The sequence below is a fragment of the Labrus mixtus genome, chromosome 6 (assembly GCF_963584025.1).
Source record: "Labrus mixtus chromosome 6, fLabMix1.1, whole genome shotgun sequence".
Taxonomy (NCBI): Eukaryota; Metazoa; Chordata; class Actinopteri; order Labriformes; family Labridae; genus Labrus; species Labrus mixtus.
The window spans coordinates 29,752,310-29,768,958 of record NC_083617.1 but is presented as its reverse complement, the minus strand read 5'-3'; the positions used below and the strand labels follow the sequence as shown (position 1 = coordinate 29,768,958).

At 39.5% G+C, this 16,649-nt stretch overlaps 1 protein-coding gene across 6 annotated transcripts in view; it reads left to right on the top strand.

Annotated features, from left to right (window-relative positions):
• The first annotated feature begins 1,497 nt into the window (after positions 1-1,497).
• Positions 1,498-16,649, top strand: part of birc6 (baculoviral IAP repeat containing 6) — a 118,246-nt gene continuing 103,094 nt past the window's right edge. For all 6 annotated transcript variants that reach the window (XM_061040842.1, XM_061040837.1, XM_061040841.1 and 3 more), the window contains exons 1-9: positions 1,498-1,900; positions 6,026-6,207; positions 10,462-10,599; positions 12,749-12,942; positions 13,786-13,897; positions 14,186-14,268; positions 14,353-14,578; positions 14,699-14,868; positions 16,458-16,516. In XM_061040842.1, the coding sequence (XP_060896825.1) occupies positions 1,690-1,900; positions 6,026-6,207; positions 10,462-10,599; positions 12,749-12,942; positions 13,786-13,897; positions 14,186-14,268; positions 14,353-14,578; positions 14,699-14,868; positions 16,458-16,516 (1,375 nt within the window). In that variant the 5' untranslated portion in view covers positions 1,498-1,689. The remainder of the gene's footprint in view (positions 1,901-6,025; positions 6,208-10,461; positions 10,600-12,748; positions 12,943-13,785; positions 13,898-14,185; positions 14,269-14,352; positions 14,579-14,698; positions 14,869-16,457; positions 16,517-16,649) is intronic.

Genomic DNA, 16,649 nt, shown 5'->3' with positions numbered 1-16,649 from the left:
GTAGCCCCTCACGTCCTTTCTCCGTCAACTTAATAACAACTTAAATTTCATTTAAAATAAGAAAAAAAAAAAGCTACAAGCAATTTCCCAAAACTATTTATTGTACTTACTTTGCTGGGTGATGCCTTCAGAAAGCTGGGATGAAAGCTCTCCTCATGTACTCCCAGTGCTGCTTGACTTCACCAACCACAATAACCTCCTCTTCTTTCAGTCTGGTCAGCAGCATTACCTTGTCATGCACGCTTTTTTTCTTTGCCATATCGCCATGACCTGCAATTCATCACATTAAAGTGTTATCAATAATCTAATGTTTATCTCAAGGCATGTGCATCACCAGATGAAGCAGCAGACACCTTGGATGAGGACCAGATGAAGCAGCAGACACCTTGGATGAAGACCAGATGAAGCAGCAGACACCTTGGATGAAGACCAGATGAAGCAGCAGACACCTTGGATGAGGACCAGACAGCAGATACCCTTGTTGAGGACCAGGCAGCAGACACATAAGGTGAAAGGAGCCCCCACAAAGAGGAAGAGACAGGTATGTTTTGATGACGTGCTGGTTGCATCCTCTCCATCTCCTCCCAACACATTAGGGGAAATATACCCGCTTCTTCTGGCACCTCTACACCACTGGGTTTAGAATTAATAGCTGTATTAAAAAACAATACTTCAATTCTTAAATCACAATTTATTTCAATGTTTAAAGTCTACATGCATTGTGTAACCCATTCTGTTACTGCGGTGTTAAAATACATTGCATGAATACCTAACTTACCCGACATGTGTGAAAAAGTCATACAAGTCAACAATTCATGCATGAAACGGGGGTTGATTCTAAATTTCAGATTGTGATCACGTTTGACGTTCAATTCAGTTCAATTCAATTCAAAAAACTTCATTTGTCCCCGGGGGGCAATTCAAAGGCACAGAGAGCAGTAAATTAACAACAGTGCAAGTAGATGAAACATTTTAACCTAAATATAAAGTGTCAATTTAAATACAACTTAAAGCTTAAACTTAACTTAAAAATACAAAATATAAAAGAGTAGATATAAGTGGACAGTGATCGGACTAACAGATGTAACCATAACTATGTGCAGTAAACGAGAAATAAATATATATATACAGAGCTATGTGCAAGTTTGTTATGTTATTTTGACAGTGTTAACTACGAAGGACGAGATCTGACAGAAGTATAAATAAATAAATGTATAAATAAATACTGGAATAAATAAATAAAAGAATGAATAAATAAAAAAAAAAACTGGTACATAAATTGGACATAATCCATAGTTAACAGTGTACACAACTGCTTTAAGAAAACTTAAGAGTGCCGTTGCAGAATGTAATTGTTTTTTGTTGCAAAACACTTATTTTGGCGTTCCTGTCATTTTGTCCATCCGTAGCTCTCGTTCAACATCGGAGTTATCGCGGGACTTCACATAGAGATACGCTAGCGCCGTGCACCCAACGTCCAACTGACAGAAAGCAGAGCCTGGAGTTCCTCAGCGCTGATGGTGAATAGCCACTGTTGCGGTAACGGGCGGAGGAGAAGAAGCCGCAGAAGGAGTCAGCAGTGGCAGGGAGAGATAGTTTGGAGTCAGTCTTATAGATTTAGCAGTATTACGTGTATCGTCTGATCTTTAGAAACCTCAGAAGGGAAAGGAAGGGAGAAAATAAGGAAAGATGGCGGCCGCGGCCTCGCCGGCCTCCGGCTCGTCCACCTCCTCGGACTGGATTGTACTGAGAGACGGTTGCCTGCGTTGTGACGAGGAGGGCCTGCGAAGCCTTTCCTACCACCCGGCCCTCAACGCTATCCTGGCCGTTACCAGTCGCGGCAGTATCAAAGTAATTGACGGCACTTCGGGGGCTATTCTCCAGGCTTCAGCGCTGCACGGTAAACAAGCACTGACACCAAACCAGCCTCTTATTGTCAACAGACACAAACACGACACAGGATGAGATGTAACCTCAGCTCACTAACGTTAGCATGTGGGCCTGCTTAAATCATTTGGCTACATGCTTCCTTTTACATTTAAATACACGGTCTTTGGATCAGGATCTTTTATGGTGAAATGTTAACTTACATAAGTGCTTCTTGAACACAAATCTTTGCCACTGTTTCACACCATTTGCAACATGACATATGTACCATGCAAGCTAGTCGCTGGCTAGTCAACTTAGCACAAGGCTAGTTAGCGGGGCAGCCTTCCCTGTCAGTTTCTGTCACTCGAGTGGTCAGTCACGATGTGCCGTTAGATGGGTAGCTCATATTTGACAACATGGAGTAGCAAATCCATTTTGATCTAGGAACTTAAGGTAGTAATAGTGTCATTTCGAATTACTTACTTAATAGCATGTAAGCTAGCTTGCGGTTCTTTAGCTGCTTAACTTTACAGCCTATAGTGCGCACTGTCAGTTACTGAGGGACATTGGTGTAATGCTGAAAGTAAACTGAATTGATGCTGTTCAGTTGGTGGATTGGAAATATGGAAGGGGGGTTTGGGGTAATTTGGCTATTTCACTGTAATAACAATTCTTACAAGTTACCACTTGTCTTATTGGTGTTGCATTTCAGCACACAATGTCCTGTTACAATGTGCTGACAGGACATGCAAGTGTCCGCAATATTTACAAATGAGTTTGTCAGACTGTACTCCACACTCACTTGGATACCACAACACTGAACATTGCTCTCTGCTGTGTTTACATCCGAAACTCATGGACACAGTTGATGTAATTGTACTCTGAAGAATGGTCTACACTACAGCTACCATTTGTTTACGTCTTACATCATGCCAATCCACTGTAGGATGTTAATGTTTATGGAGGAGAAATATTGTAAAGGGAAAGAGAATAGTATCTCCAGAGCTGGCTCTATAGAGATTTTTTTGGGGGCTTTTTTGCCTTTATTTACATAAGAAAGTGGATAGACTAGGGAATTTGGAGAGAAGGGAATTACACATGGGAAAGAAGCGACTGGTCAGACTTGAACCCAGGCTGCCCCCTTGGAGGACTATAGCCTCCTTACATGAGGTGTGATCTAACCGCTAGGTCATCTGCGCCCTAGTGATAGTCATAGTTTTTTAATGTTGAATGTAGACAATAGTCTTACACAAGGGTAGCTCTTATAAACACTCAACTATTGAACTTTTGTTTGGACTGGTCATTGTGTTTAAAAGCCTGCAGCTTATGAAGAACTGTTTCAGATTACTTTGTTTATGCTGCCAATTTTTGACTTTGAAAACAGAAAGCAACCATGGGAGGCATATGTTATCAAAGTGATTATTAAAGTGAAACTATACCATCTGTACTCAAAAGGGATATTCAGTTTCACCGAGCTGTTGGATCCTCAGTTTGCTTGCTTCATGGTTACTTTTGTTTTCAAGTTATGGTTATGTCTATTAGGTTTATTCGTCAGACAGCTGTCAGTTGATGATACTGGATATATATATTTTTTGCAGCCTAGTCTTACATTCTTGACTTGGACGGGTATGTCATATCCAGATCTGTCCAGATCCAAAAGAGTGTGAAGTTTGGCACATTGCTGCCTATTACTGCCCAGTTTGCTGGGCCTCTTAAAGAAAGACCGAACTAAAGAAAGAATGTAAAAGTCTGACATAATGTTAGGATGGTTAAAAGATTTGTATGGTAAAATGTATTTTGAAGACTTTTCCCTGTGATAAAAAATATTATGTATTTTACTCCTCACTACACTTAACCTTGTTCCTGCTCCAAAATCAACTGACAGATGGAAATCTTTCACAAGTCGAAAGTTTGACTCTTAAAGGGGGTAAAGGGAAACCAGTTTATCAGTTTTCCACTCAAACAACTGTTAAATGCAGAGAAAATGTCAATCATTGTAATTTCAACAGAAAAAACACATTGTTATTGTCTCACTAACAACAATTACATACATGTAATTTTAAGACCAATAAACTAAGTTTTGCATATTTTGTTGTTGGACTGTATGGCCTTGTGTAATTTGCCATGTGGATGAGGCGCTTACAGATGCTGACTTAATAAACATACATTGTAATTTAAAGGCAATCCTCCAGATGAAACATGTATCGTCAAATATACCTTTTTAATATGTATTGAACCAACATAGTGAATATAAAGACAGGTTACATAGATTTCCTCTAATAAGATCGCTGTTTGCTGTAAAGTAAATCATAATAAGGGCAGTGTGACCATCCCCAAGCTTTTCAGGGACATTGCTACTACTACTAAGAAATCTGATGTCATATATGCAGAGTATCTTTTTTTGGGCTGACCATGTGAGGTTTTGAGTGCCATGAAGTGCAGTTTACATTCAATAATTGACTGTTGCATTTATATAGTGAATTTCCATTAAAGTTGTTTGAATAGTGTTTTAGGGGAACACCTTTTTAAAAAAAAAACATTTTTCACAACTCTCAAAGTTTAGCCTAATGCTATACAGTACAGACAAATTATTGTAGGGCTGTGTATTGAAAAGAAACTGGCCATAGTGTGCTTATCACAGTCCAGGGGTTACAAAATAATATATTATGTAGTGAGATACAGCAAGCAGCAATATAGTTTATTCCAATGTTTAAAACAAATCCAGATATATGACAACATCCCAGGATGAAGAACACTAACAAAGACTGACTTGCCAGGATCGACACACCCCTTGCTGCATCAGTGTACCATGAAAGGTTTAAAGGGGTCTCGAATGATAATGTCAGGAGCTTGTTTTTGTGCTCAACTGGTAAAATAGATTCTTGGAAGATTTGTATCGAGAATCAGAATTATAGAAATGAATTATAGTCATTCTAACATGAATGATGTTTTCCCACACCACTATTAAATGAATTATTTGACTTTATACTTAATAAAATAGAAAAAGTAAGAATAGAAAACTAAGTGAGTTTTGGCCAGAAAAATCAGGAAAACTTTATATGAAATATTGAATTTAAGACTTCTGTAGGATTGTCACAATACCTGATATTTAAACTTCAGTACATTTCTAGTAAAAATCAAGCAATAGTGGCAGCTTTTCCGACACCATGGCAACAGGAATACTAGTCCTACGCACGCAGTATGTGATTATTTCTTGTTTTTAATTTGAATAAAATGCTTCTCATGAAAACTTATGCAGTTTATATATATATATATATTGAACAAATATGTTCGAAGGTATTTCTGTGTTTGAGACAGTGCTCTCTTTCGCTTGCAGCAGCTTTTGGTTAAAAATTTGACTACAGATCTTCAGTTTTTTAAAGCTTTGGTACTTTTCCATACTATCACACTTACAGAGTGATTGCATAGATTTAAAACAGGTGTCAGCGAAAGAAGATCCTTCTCCTGCAATTCAAACAAACAACCACAACTACACACACGAAAAAAGTATTTTTTGTTGAACTTAAGTATGTGGTTAAATTCAGCCTCACCTGTTGTGTGGGCTGAGGGACATGTGACCCATATAACGACTTTATCAAGCCCTGCTTAAAATAACTTAAGTGTGCACATACAACAAACAACCCAAAATATGCAAAAATTGGTTTGCATTATGTTGTCTGATCACCTGCAAGGTGTGACACACATACCTTTGATTCAAACACTGCAGTTAAGAAGCATACAGCCAGTTTTAAATGGTTACAGTCTTTGATCAAGTAATAAAAGAAGTGTTTAAAACACTGTTTCAGAACTTATATACATCCTAACATGCCTGAAACACAGCAAAAGGAACATCTACTTCTGTTAAATATATCTGTTCTAGTTCCGCTTTAGAAAAAGAGCAGTATCTCTTGACTTTCTTTTCATCATGAAGTAATAATTCTGACCAGCTTTCCAGTTTGAAGAGTAACTGATGTTTGTCTGCGTAAATGGTGGCAAGTCAGACTTATTTGAAGAAATGTTGGACTAAAAGAGGTTTTCCTGTGTTATACTTACACTCTACCAGAGAAAATTCCAGGTATTACCTTTAAACATGGCTTCCAGCATCTCTCCTTCAAATTCCCCTGACCCTGTGTGCTGTCCTCTGTTTTTGTCACAGCCAAACCTGGAGGCCGTGTCAGGTGTCAGTACTTTCCCGCAGTGGACAAGGTGCTTTTTGTGGACGACTATGCAGTGGGATGCAGGAAGGACCTGAACGGCATCCTGCTCCTGGACACAGCCCTGCAGCCTCCAGTGGCCAAGCCTGAGGACATGGTTCAGCTGGAGCTGCCGGTCACAGAGGTAAGTCAGGACTGCACATTTTCTTTACTATTCAGAGAGGAACTAGGAGGCATCTGTCAGAGATTGTTGCTGTCACCTGATATCTGACACCAGTTGTTGTATAGCCTTGATAGGTGTGTGTACACTGAGCCTTTTGTTCCACAGTCAGAATATTAACCCTTGGCCGGAATAACTAGCTCAGTCAGAGCATATGAAATCCTGGTTAAATCCTTCGACCACAGTCATTGAGCAGGTGTCAATCATTTGTTTAACTTTTCCCTTGTAATTTAAGAATCACACTAGCTTTTTCTACTCTTTACAACTCCAAACTGATGACTAGAGGAGTAATATTAAGATTATGAAATGACAGCGCTCAGCAGAAGTTCCTTTTTAACAGAAAGAGACAATCAGATACACACAAATGCAGACATTCATAAAGAGAGATGTTCAAAAGTACAGAGGATAATCAAGATCATGTGATAATCATCTATCATCATCATTACCATGTGACGAGTAAAGAACAGCAGAGCAGAAGAGCCTGTTGGCTGGTGGTCTGAGCTGAGAATTGCTCTTCTGGTGTAAATAGCCAGTCCACTGCTTGCAAAGAAATAACATACTCCTGCCTTTGTCGGGGTCACACCTCATCTGCAAGGTCACAGCTCCATTGCTTTCTAGGTCAAATTTGAGTTTATTTAGTTTAAGTATTTTCACTGAAACTTACATTTGGTAAGTTTCTGGTTTTAGCACCTCCACATTACCTGAAAATTGGGAATTTGCAATTTTAAACATCCATCCATTCCAAAAGGAATGTGCTTGATTAGTGAACTCAATAATTGAATGTCATCACCCATGTTAGTCTGCACATGAATTACCGGTCGGTCAAACACATTTTGAGTTTTCTGAGTGTTTTCTTACTTTTAGAAAAGTAATGTAGTCTGAATTTAAAATTCAGTTTAATTCGACACTAACGCAGTGTTCTAGTACTTGAGTCCTAGACTTGCACTCTAGTCCTACTAGAGCCCGGATTTTCAGGACTCGTTACTTGACTTGAAATGTGCACTGTTGACTGGGACTTGTAATATAGCATTTACTACATGTGGACTTGGAAGATGGAGAGGAGGACTCCAACTAATTTATAAATAAAGAAATACTATTATTAGTTATTTTATTTATGAAAGAAAATATGTAAAGGCTGTAACTTGCATTCACCTGCATACTTGTTCACCTGCCGTCTCGATGAGTTTGTGTGTCGTCATGAAGCACGGATTGCAGTCATATCACTGTAATGGTAAATGGACTTGAGTTTATATAGCGCTTTTCTAGTCTTCCAACTACTCAAAGCGCTTTTACACCACATGTCACACCCACCCATTCATACCCTTTCACACACTGATGGTAGTGATGATCGCTATGTAGTATCATCCATCAGAAGTAACTAATCCCATTCATACACCACCACTGAAGCAGCGGGAGCAATTTGGGGTTAAGTGTCTTGCCCAAGGACACATCGGACATTTGGCCAGCTGGGGATCGAACCCTCGACCTTCCGGTTGAGAGGTGACGACTCTACCAATTGAGCCACAGCCGCCCAGCCACTGTGTAAAATTTAAAATTCTTAATTCTTAATTAATTCTTATTAATTAATAACAGGTGGGTTGCAGCAGGTATTTTGGAGTGTATTAGACACCTGTGCTGTAACTTGTTTAGCCAAACAGCGTTCAATGCAAATTTGCAGAGATCAGCCGCCCTGTGAAAGAATCTCACAATCAGCTCTTGACAATCAGCTCTTGAGTTTGGCTATAGTGGTAAGTAAGGATCGACCATATATTCATCCTATAAGTGCTTATCTTGTTTAAGTGAAGAAAGCTGCTGAGTCAGCCAGGGTCAGTGGGAGGAGACTTATTAGTCAGTTATTAGACTTATTAGTCTGGGGTTAATTATTTAATTCAATGGCTTTGTTTCTTTTGTTGCCATTAATCACTTTGCACAATTATGTTTTCCTTCCATTTGACCTGACTGTATTAAGCTGAGCGTCTTTTAGCACAGCAGATCAGTTGGAAGCACAATTTTCTTCCTTGCCCTTCATCATCACTGCTCTCTGTGACCCTGCTCCAGGATCTATCCTCACATTATCACAGGCTTTCACTTTGGATAGAATACGTTTTTCAATTTGACTCTGTACAACTATGTGGCTTTCCTTAGGGCAATATCCATAAAGCATAGTGTGAAGTAGTGACATGAAAGTCCCCACCTCCAGTATAATCATGTTTTTATTTCTTCAAATCATTTCCTGACAATGTTGATTAGCCACACAGTTTGCTTTCTTTCTTTTTTTTTTATAATTCCAATTTTTTTTCAAATTAAAGAAATTAAATCTGTCCTTTAAAAATAAACCTTTCAGGTCTGGGTTACATTTCCGGGACTTTACTTGAATGATTAATTGGAGATAGGCAGCTTAAATTACGGTACAAAAACACTGCTTTTAAACTCCATGCACAGATCCCTAACCATATAGTATAGCAGGCAAGGTTGCCATTGTTACATGGAATTCAAATCGAGTTGCCTGAAATGTATATTTGATGATTAGGACAAATGATATTGTATATTGGAATATATTAAACACAGACCAAAACAAGAAACTTGCAGAGTTTCTGTCGTTTGCCATCCATTGTGCAGAAATGTCATCCCAGCCTTTCTTCCTCTGTCCACAATAATTTACACAACATAGCCGAGATGTGCTACATTAAAAACCATTACATGATTTAGATCAAATACATTTGAGCTAGAAGCTGTATGTGTTTTGGATGCCTGGGGTCACCAGAGTTTTGTAAAGTCAAAGTGGGGTAACAAGCCAAAAAAGTTTGGGTACCACAATAAAGACTTTAGTGTAAAGTAAGCAAAGAGGGACTGGCTCAGTTTGTTATGTGCTGGGTTCAATGGCTAATAAAACAAACAACATTTCTTTTGCATATTTAACGATTTCAATATTTATCTCAATTTCTGTTTTTATTGTGCCGCCAGTTTGAATAATATCCTGTTTGTTATGAAAGCATGGTGATGATAGCAGATGTTTTTATAATTAATAATTGTGAAGTGTAACCCTAGCCTTCACACTTTTGTTAGATATGAATCAAAGATTCTCAAAGCTTACTGTTGAAATCGTAAATATGAACGTACCTTTGTTTGTTAACAGAAAAGACAGGTTGCTGGGTGGGGCTGACCTTCTGGCATTTGCTGTCTTGATTTTGTGGTTACATGATCACATGCAAATACACTCTTTCAGTACTGCTTGTATGTTTCACAACAACAATCTTAATTAGACATTTACCTAATAGTGACTGGATTTTAAATTATATATACACTTTTCAAAACAAACCCAACTGAATGTAAAACCAAATTTCTTCCATTATTTCTTTATAAACCAAACAGAAATAAAAAGTGCAACTGACCCTGATGCTTTAATGAAAACTTAATTCACGTGTAGGAACATCTAGCAGAACCTCCATGGCCAGACAACTTATGTCATCATGTAAAATATTTAAATTGAAAAAGCAGAACTTCAATTTGGGACAATAGTTGTTTAGGCTGGGACAATGAGGAAAAAGTGAATTTAGAGTTCTGGATCAAAGACTTATTCCTTCTGTCTCACATCCAAACACTACAGGTGAATTAATACAATAGATCATTTGGAGTAGGGGTAGACCAATTTTGTTTTTTCAGTGCTGAGACAGATACAGATTATGACTAGTTTGTGAGACAGATAATATGCATTTACAGTAAAATTGAAAATCTTTGTCAAAATGTAGAATTTGGAATTGTACAAATCCAACACAAGACTTAATTTAAATATTTAACCGGATACTCTCCTCCTACTCCAGGCTGCTCTCCTCTTAGTGCATATCAGTGGCACCCAGGCTTCAGCGTTGTTTGGCTTTTACTCATGTGACCATGTGGTGAGACAAAGTGTGGAGTGAAAACAGACCCAGCAGCGGAGCCAAAGTAGAGCACTTTTTAATTCATTAATTTTATCAGTGATTGGTAAAATCAAACTCTGATGCAGATAATTGGCTAAATGCCGAATATCAGCCAGACTGATAATCAGTCGACCCCTAATTTGGAGTGAAGGGAGATGCTTCTTATGAAGTTAATGAGTGGCTGAACTCATAGTATTCTGCATCCACCTACTATTTTGAAACCATTTTGCATGAGCATCTTACCAACACCTGACTCTGGATGTTATAAATATATTTAATATGTTTATGTGTTTGTTTCCAGGCCCAGCAGATGTTGTCAGCCTGTCAGGAAAAGATCGATGTGTCCAACACAGAGGGCTATGAACTCTTCATCAACCAGCTCAAAGAAGGCCTGAAGAATACCTCACACGAGACGGCAGCCAATCACAAAGTGGCCAAGGTTAGTCTTACATCCTTGTTTTCATACATTTTGATTAATAAAGGCCTGATCTTTGTGTTCAGACAGTATGACAGTGGCATTAAAGGGTTTTTAATTTGGCCGTTTTCTGAACAATAGTAATGACTTATGTTTCAGCATGTGGGATATCATGAGTGAGGATAACGTGAGAGAAGCCAGTCAAAAAAAATAAAAAAGAGAATGCGCACGGCTCCAGGGCAATTCACAGAACGTCAGAGTAATTTGTAGTAATTTAGAGTAGTGTTTGTGTTCTCCTTCAGTTCTGCAGCTTTTCTCAAAGGAAAAGAAGAGCAGCATTCATTGTATGGTCTTTTGCTGAGGAGCTTTGTTAGACCTAAAGCTTCTTAGAGAAGCTAATAAGCCAAGAAGATGAACACCTTCATAATCTGTTGCAATCCAGTGCACCAACCTCCAGAAATTAGATGTTTTGTAATGCTTATGTTTTTATTATTTTTGACTCTGAACTGCTGATTTAACTTTATTGTCATTTCCAGGCTGTTTGACATGGCGTTTGTTCAGGTTCATGTTGGGGTCTGCTGTTTGACTAACTGGTGTTTTAACATAAAATATTTCTTAATCAGTTTACCACTGTATTTATGAAGGTCTAATGCTACTCTAGCTTTTTTTTGTTAAATTAAAAACATTTGTCGATTAAATAACAGGGAAACATATATATTCTCAAAACCTTTTACCATTAAATTGTAGCATTCCTAGGTCATAACTGACTTTTCTATACTCTTACAATCAGTCTGTATTTGGAAAATCATGCAACTCCGAATCAGCGTCACATCCCATCAGCCTCTTATTACCTTTGCTAGTAACTATGGAAAGTTCATGTCAGGGAGTCTGGTGGTGGTTCCTTTTGAATTTAGCAGATAATCGTGCCAGTACAACCAAACTAGGTACTAGGGGAATCTGTTTTGTTAGAACATTAGTATGTAGTGAGGAGTACATTTAAATGGCAAAGTATCCAATGAAATAACACCACACAACTTTACAAGATGTATAAGCCGGTTATCGGCCTGCCTTAATGGTGAATGAACATACTCAGTTCTCATTATGTATAGACTGTATAAAACAAGGAAGGAGTGATGACAACCATTGATATTTTAATCCCAGTTTTGAATGGACTTCTGGGGCTTTTGCAACCACCCTTAAGTGTACACTTGTGGATATACATTATGTTGCTCCTCCACATTGGCTCAATTTTTAAAGACCAGAGGTTGCCGCTTAGCAGTAGGCTAACTATGAGGCTTACTTAGCTGAAACATTTACATGCAGACAGCACAAGTAGAACAGAACTGTCTATAAACAGCCATCAATGGCAGGCTTTTACACCCAGTCTACATTCTGTAAGTCAGATACATTTTCATTTAATTTTTGTGTAGCCAAGTAATTGTCAAGCCTTGCTTAGAACAAACCATGAAAACAAAGGGGGGAAATGTTGTATCTAAAGGAGTAGTTATCCCTTTGAGTGATTTATTTTTTTATTTATTTTTTTTGGCCTTTTTGTGCCTTTAATTGAGAGATAGGACAGTGGATAGAGTCGGAAACCAGGGAGAGAGAGTGGGGAATGACATGCGGGAAGGGAGCCACAGGCCGGACTCGAACCCGGGCTGCCCGCTTGAGACTACAGCCTCCATACATGGGGCGCGCGCCCTAACCACTGCGCCACCAGCGCATGCCGTTGTGTAAATAACATAAATAACTTAAGGCTATTTAGTTTGTTAAATAAAAGGATGAGGTATAGACCTGTTCTATAGGAAAGGTATCCTTATGACTTCTGTTGTGATCTGGCGCTATATAGAAAATAACATGAACTTGACCATCAAGGGGGGCGGGGGGTGTTCCTAATATAATGGTAGGGGAATCACTGCCATTGCACCTTTGTCTTTATGACAAAAAAAAAAACGTAATAGTGTCCGGTTTTGTCATTTTATCCACTAGCAACTCAGGAGGATTACAGGACCAGCCTATCTTGACATTTTTTTGTATTTTTTTTCAGGAGTGCATGTTTGAAAACAGCTTAACCTGCTGCAGAAAGTAGACTGTTTGAAATGTGGTACTCTCTCTTTCAAATCTACTTTTTTCTTTCTCTCTGTGACCCTTTACTTTTGCTTTCTTTTTTCAGTGGGCAACGGTAACCTTCCATCTTCCCCACCAAGTGCTGAAGCTGGTGGCCAGCGCCATTGTCAATGAGCTGAAGAAGATCAACCAGAACGTAGCTGCCTTGTCTGTGGCCTCATCCATCATGGACAGGCTCTCCTACCTCTTGTCAAGCGCACGGCCTGAGCTTGGGGTGGGGCCTGGTCGCTCCGTAGATAGGTGAGCAAGAAGGGAAACAAATTCTACTGTATCCTAATCATACTTGGGAGGGTGTACATAGGTTACACGTTCACACGTGTGAATGCTATGTCATGTTGGGGGCAGATGTGGCCCGTGGTCTGCCAGTTGGTGATCAGCGATGTATTTCTTTATAGCTGTCGGTCCAGTTAAAATATGTAAATCATTCAATCTTTATTAGTATAGTGCCAATTCATAACAAATGTCATATCAAGACCCTTTACAAAAGAGCAGGTAAAATATTTTACTCTTTGTTATATTATTTACTCCCAACAGGAATCCATTATAAGCCCAGCACTAAGCAATATTTAGCAAAGTTACATTGGCAAGGAAAAATGTCCTTTTTAAGAAGCAGAAACCTTGAGCACCCTCGAGACCTACCTGCAGTATCCACAGGCCAACACTTTTGGAAGCACTGAGATAAAGAACAAAGAGAGGGGGAATCGTCAAAACGGTGAATCAGAGAAACAAAACATTTAGATTGTGCTTCAGTTGCCTAAACAGAGTAGAATTAAAGAATTGGCCTCTCGGATGATGGCTAGTTATGTATCCTTTTCAAAAGTCAATAACATTGCTTTTCCCAAACATAGCCATGTTTTGATTTAGCATGTGTTCTTAGAGGAGGTGCTGTTCACAGACGCCATTATCATAATACAGAGCCAGAGAAACAACCAAGCAGGGATAAGGGAAATACTGCAGAAGCATTTAAATAACTTACCAGGATTATGGTTTTGGAAATGTATTTAAAAATGTGATAAAAGTTTAATGCAACAAAACAAAGCTTACATATTTCAAGCATGTTTCTAAATGTGGATTTCTCTGCAGGTCTTTAATGTACAGTGAGGCCAACAGGAGGGAGACATTCACATCGTGGCCACATGCTGGGTACAGGTGGGCTCAGCCTGATCCCATGGCTCAAGCAGGCTTTTACCATCAGGTAGGTTCTGCAAGGATACTGTTTACTATCTGTAAAACTTTTTAATGTTTGCATGAGGTCAAAGATGTATTTGCCTGTGTGGTAGAGCAATCTGATTTGCTGTATTAGTGCAAGATTTTCATCTTAAAAATAACGTTAATAATGCAGCTTAAGGTGTAATATTGATGCTTTTATTTGTGGTATTTTTTAATTTGCTGCTGAAACTCCAGGATTCTTTAGGTCAAAACTAGACTAGAGATCGAAGCTGTGTCAATGTTTGCTTTATAGATCATGTCTCTCTTTTCACAGCCCGCCTCCACAGGAGACGACAGAGCCATGTGTTTCACCTGCAGCGTGTGCCTGGTCTGTTGGGAACCTACAGATGAACCGTGGTGAGTTCAGATCATTTTCTATGTAAATGTTTTGCAAGAATGTCATATCACTGATACCAAACCTTTCTCAATCACCTCCTCCAGGTCCGAACACGAGCGACATTCTCCCAACTGTCCATTCGTGAAGGGAGAGCACACACAGAATGTGCCCCTGTCAGTGACGCTGGCAACCAGTCCCGCCCAGTTTCCCAACAGCCCCGACAGTTCGGACAAAATTGCCTGCTATGGTTTCGGCAGTTGCCCGCAGTTCCTGGCTGCTGCCACAAAGAGGGGCAAGATCTGCATATGGGATGTCTCCAAAATGATGAAGGTCAAAGAATCAAAATCTGAATGCATGAGACACTATTTTGTCTTGTGTTTCAATCTAAAAGACGCAGTCAATTTTAGCATTGAACACATATTAAATAGTATGTCATTGTGTACCCAACAGGTGCATTTAAAGTTTGACATCAATCCGTACGACCCGGCCATCCTGAGGCAGCTGATCCTGTGCGGGGGTGTGCAGAGCCAGCAGGCGCTGACAGAATCTCGGAGACCAACTCTAGCTTGGCTTGAGGAGACATCCTCCTGCTCGGACCTGCCCAAGTTGGAGGGAGACAGGTAAAAACAAACACAGCTGAGCACACGCATGCATTTACATAGAGCATATACATGTAAAAGATAATGTACAGGGAACAGGTCATTGTGTCAGTTAGTAGGAGTGTAGGGGTTTTGTTGTTTCCATAAAAATATTGTTGTTGCTCACTGCATATTAGGCCAATTTCATGGCGTTTGCAGAATAAATGATCAATTTGACACATTCTGTTAATATGAAAATGATTGAATTGTTTCGCGTGTCAACCTTAGAAGAAAGGTTTGTTTGTGAGTTTTTCGCTTCCTCTACTCATACATACAGTAAATCATTAAATACTTGATGTTTTTTATGCAGTATCTTCATGCTGGGGTAACCTGAAGCTGTAACTGTAACACAGACTATTAGAGATTAACTCTCTTACTGACATTGTTCCCTTTTTTCTAGATCCTTGCTTGTGTTGTACTTACTCTCTGATGTACGTCGCTTTGGATAAAAGCGTCTGCTAAGTGAATTGTAGAATTGAAGAACTCATAACCAAATCATATTTTGCTGTCATCGCTGCATGGAAGTTTTAGGCACGTTGCTTCTGTTGCACCTAATCACAGCCAACAGTGATGACATGATACCTGATAAATGCAGTGTGTATTTTACGTACATATTAGGCCTGCATGCCATCAGAAAAATGTAGAATGTGTGAATTCTTTGTTCAATATTTGGATAACGAAATGAAGAAAAAAGACAGTTAATTACAAAATTGGTGCCAGTTAATCTAGTAGTTGATATTGCCGATAATAAAAGCTGATAATCTGTACTGCTCCAAAACCTGCTTACAAAATATGTTCTCTCAAACAGTGAATAACTCTTCTATCACATCATTATGACACGTGATGTTAACACAAGAAAAACAAAAACAGTCTGGATGAGTGGAAAGTGTGGGTGGTCGCATACTGTGACATAGACACTCAGTCCCTGTTACTCCTTACCCACAATTCACACATACTCCGTGCGTGCCACGGTACGTCAGCGCCACGGTTTTGCTCCGTCGGACGGCTCGCGCCCATTCACACTGGATCCGTTTCTGGGACGTCAGCGCAGCGGAGCGCACCCATGACACATCACAGGAGAACTACAAGATCCCGTGGGAATTAAGAGAAAAACATGCAAACAATATGTTGCTTTGTCTTTCTGAAGATGCAGTGTTGTTAGTTTGGTTCCTGTTTTGACGTAATGTTGATAAAGTGATGAAAAATACGATCGCGAGTCCGTATATTGTGTTTTATTTTGAAATTGACCGGATGCTCTGTGCGTTTCCTTGTCTGACTTCCTGTTCAGGCTGTCATATTCTGTCCAGCTTGATGCAAACTTGCAGCGTACTCCGGCGAAAATAGACGCAGTGCCGTCAGTGGCTTGCGCCGGAGACAGACCGCAGCGCGCCCTGTGTGAACACAATGATTGACTAGAGTGGAAGCTAAGTACAACGTTGTGCGCGGCGCTGACGGACCACGGCACGGATTATGTGTGAATTGGGCTTTAGGCCTCATGTGTCGTTGAGTGAGTGAGTCACAGCTCAATGTATGATTGTAGTCACAGTTTATAACCACTTCTTTTCTTCTAGTGATGACCAGTTGGAGGATTCCGACAGTGATGAGCATTCCCGATCAGAGTCAGTAACAGGTAGGACTACCATATTTCGGTCATGTTGACAATATCTTTTTCTCAATGTTGTATGTTGAGCTTCCAGGCTCATTGCATTATTCATCATTGGACAGGAAAAAAAACCTCAGACCTTGTCCTTTGCTTCTGTTCC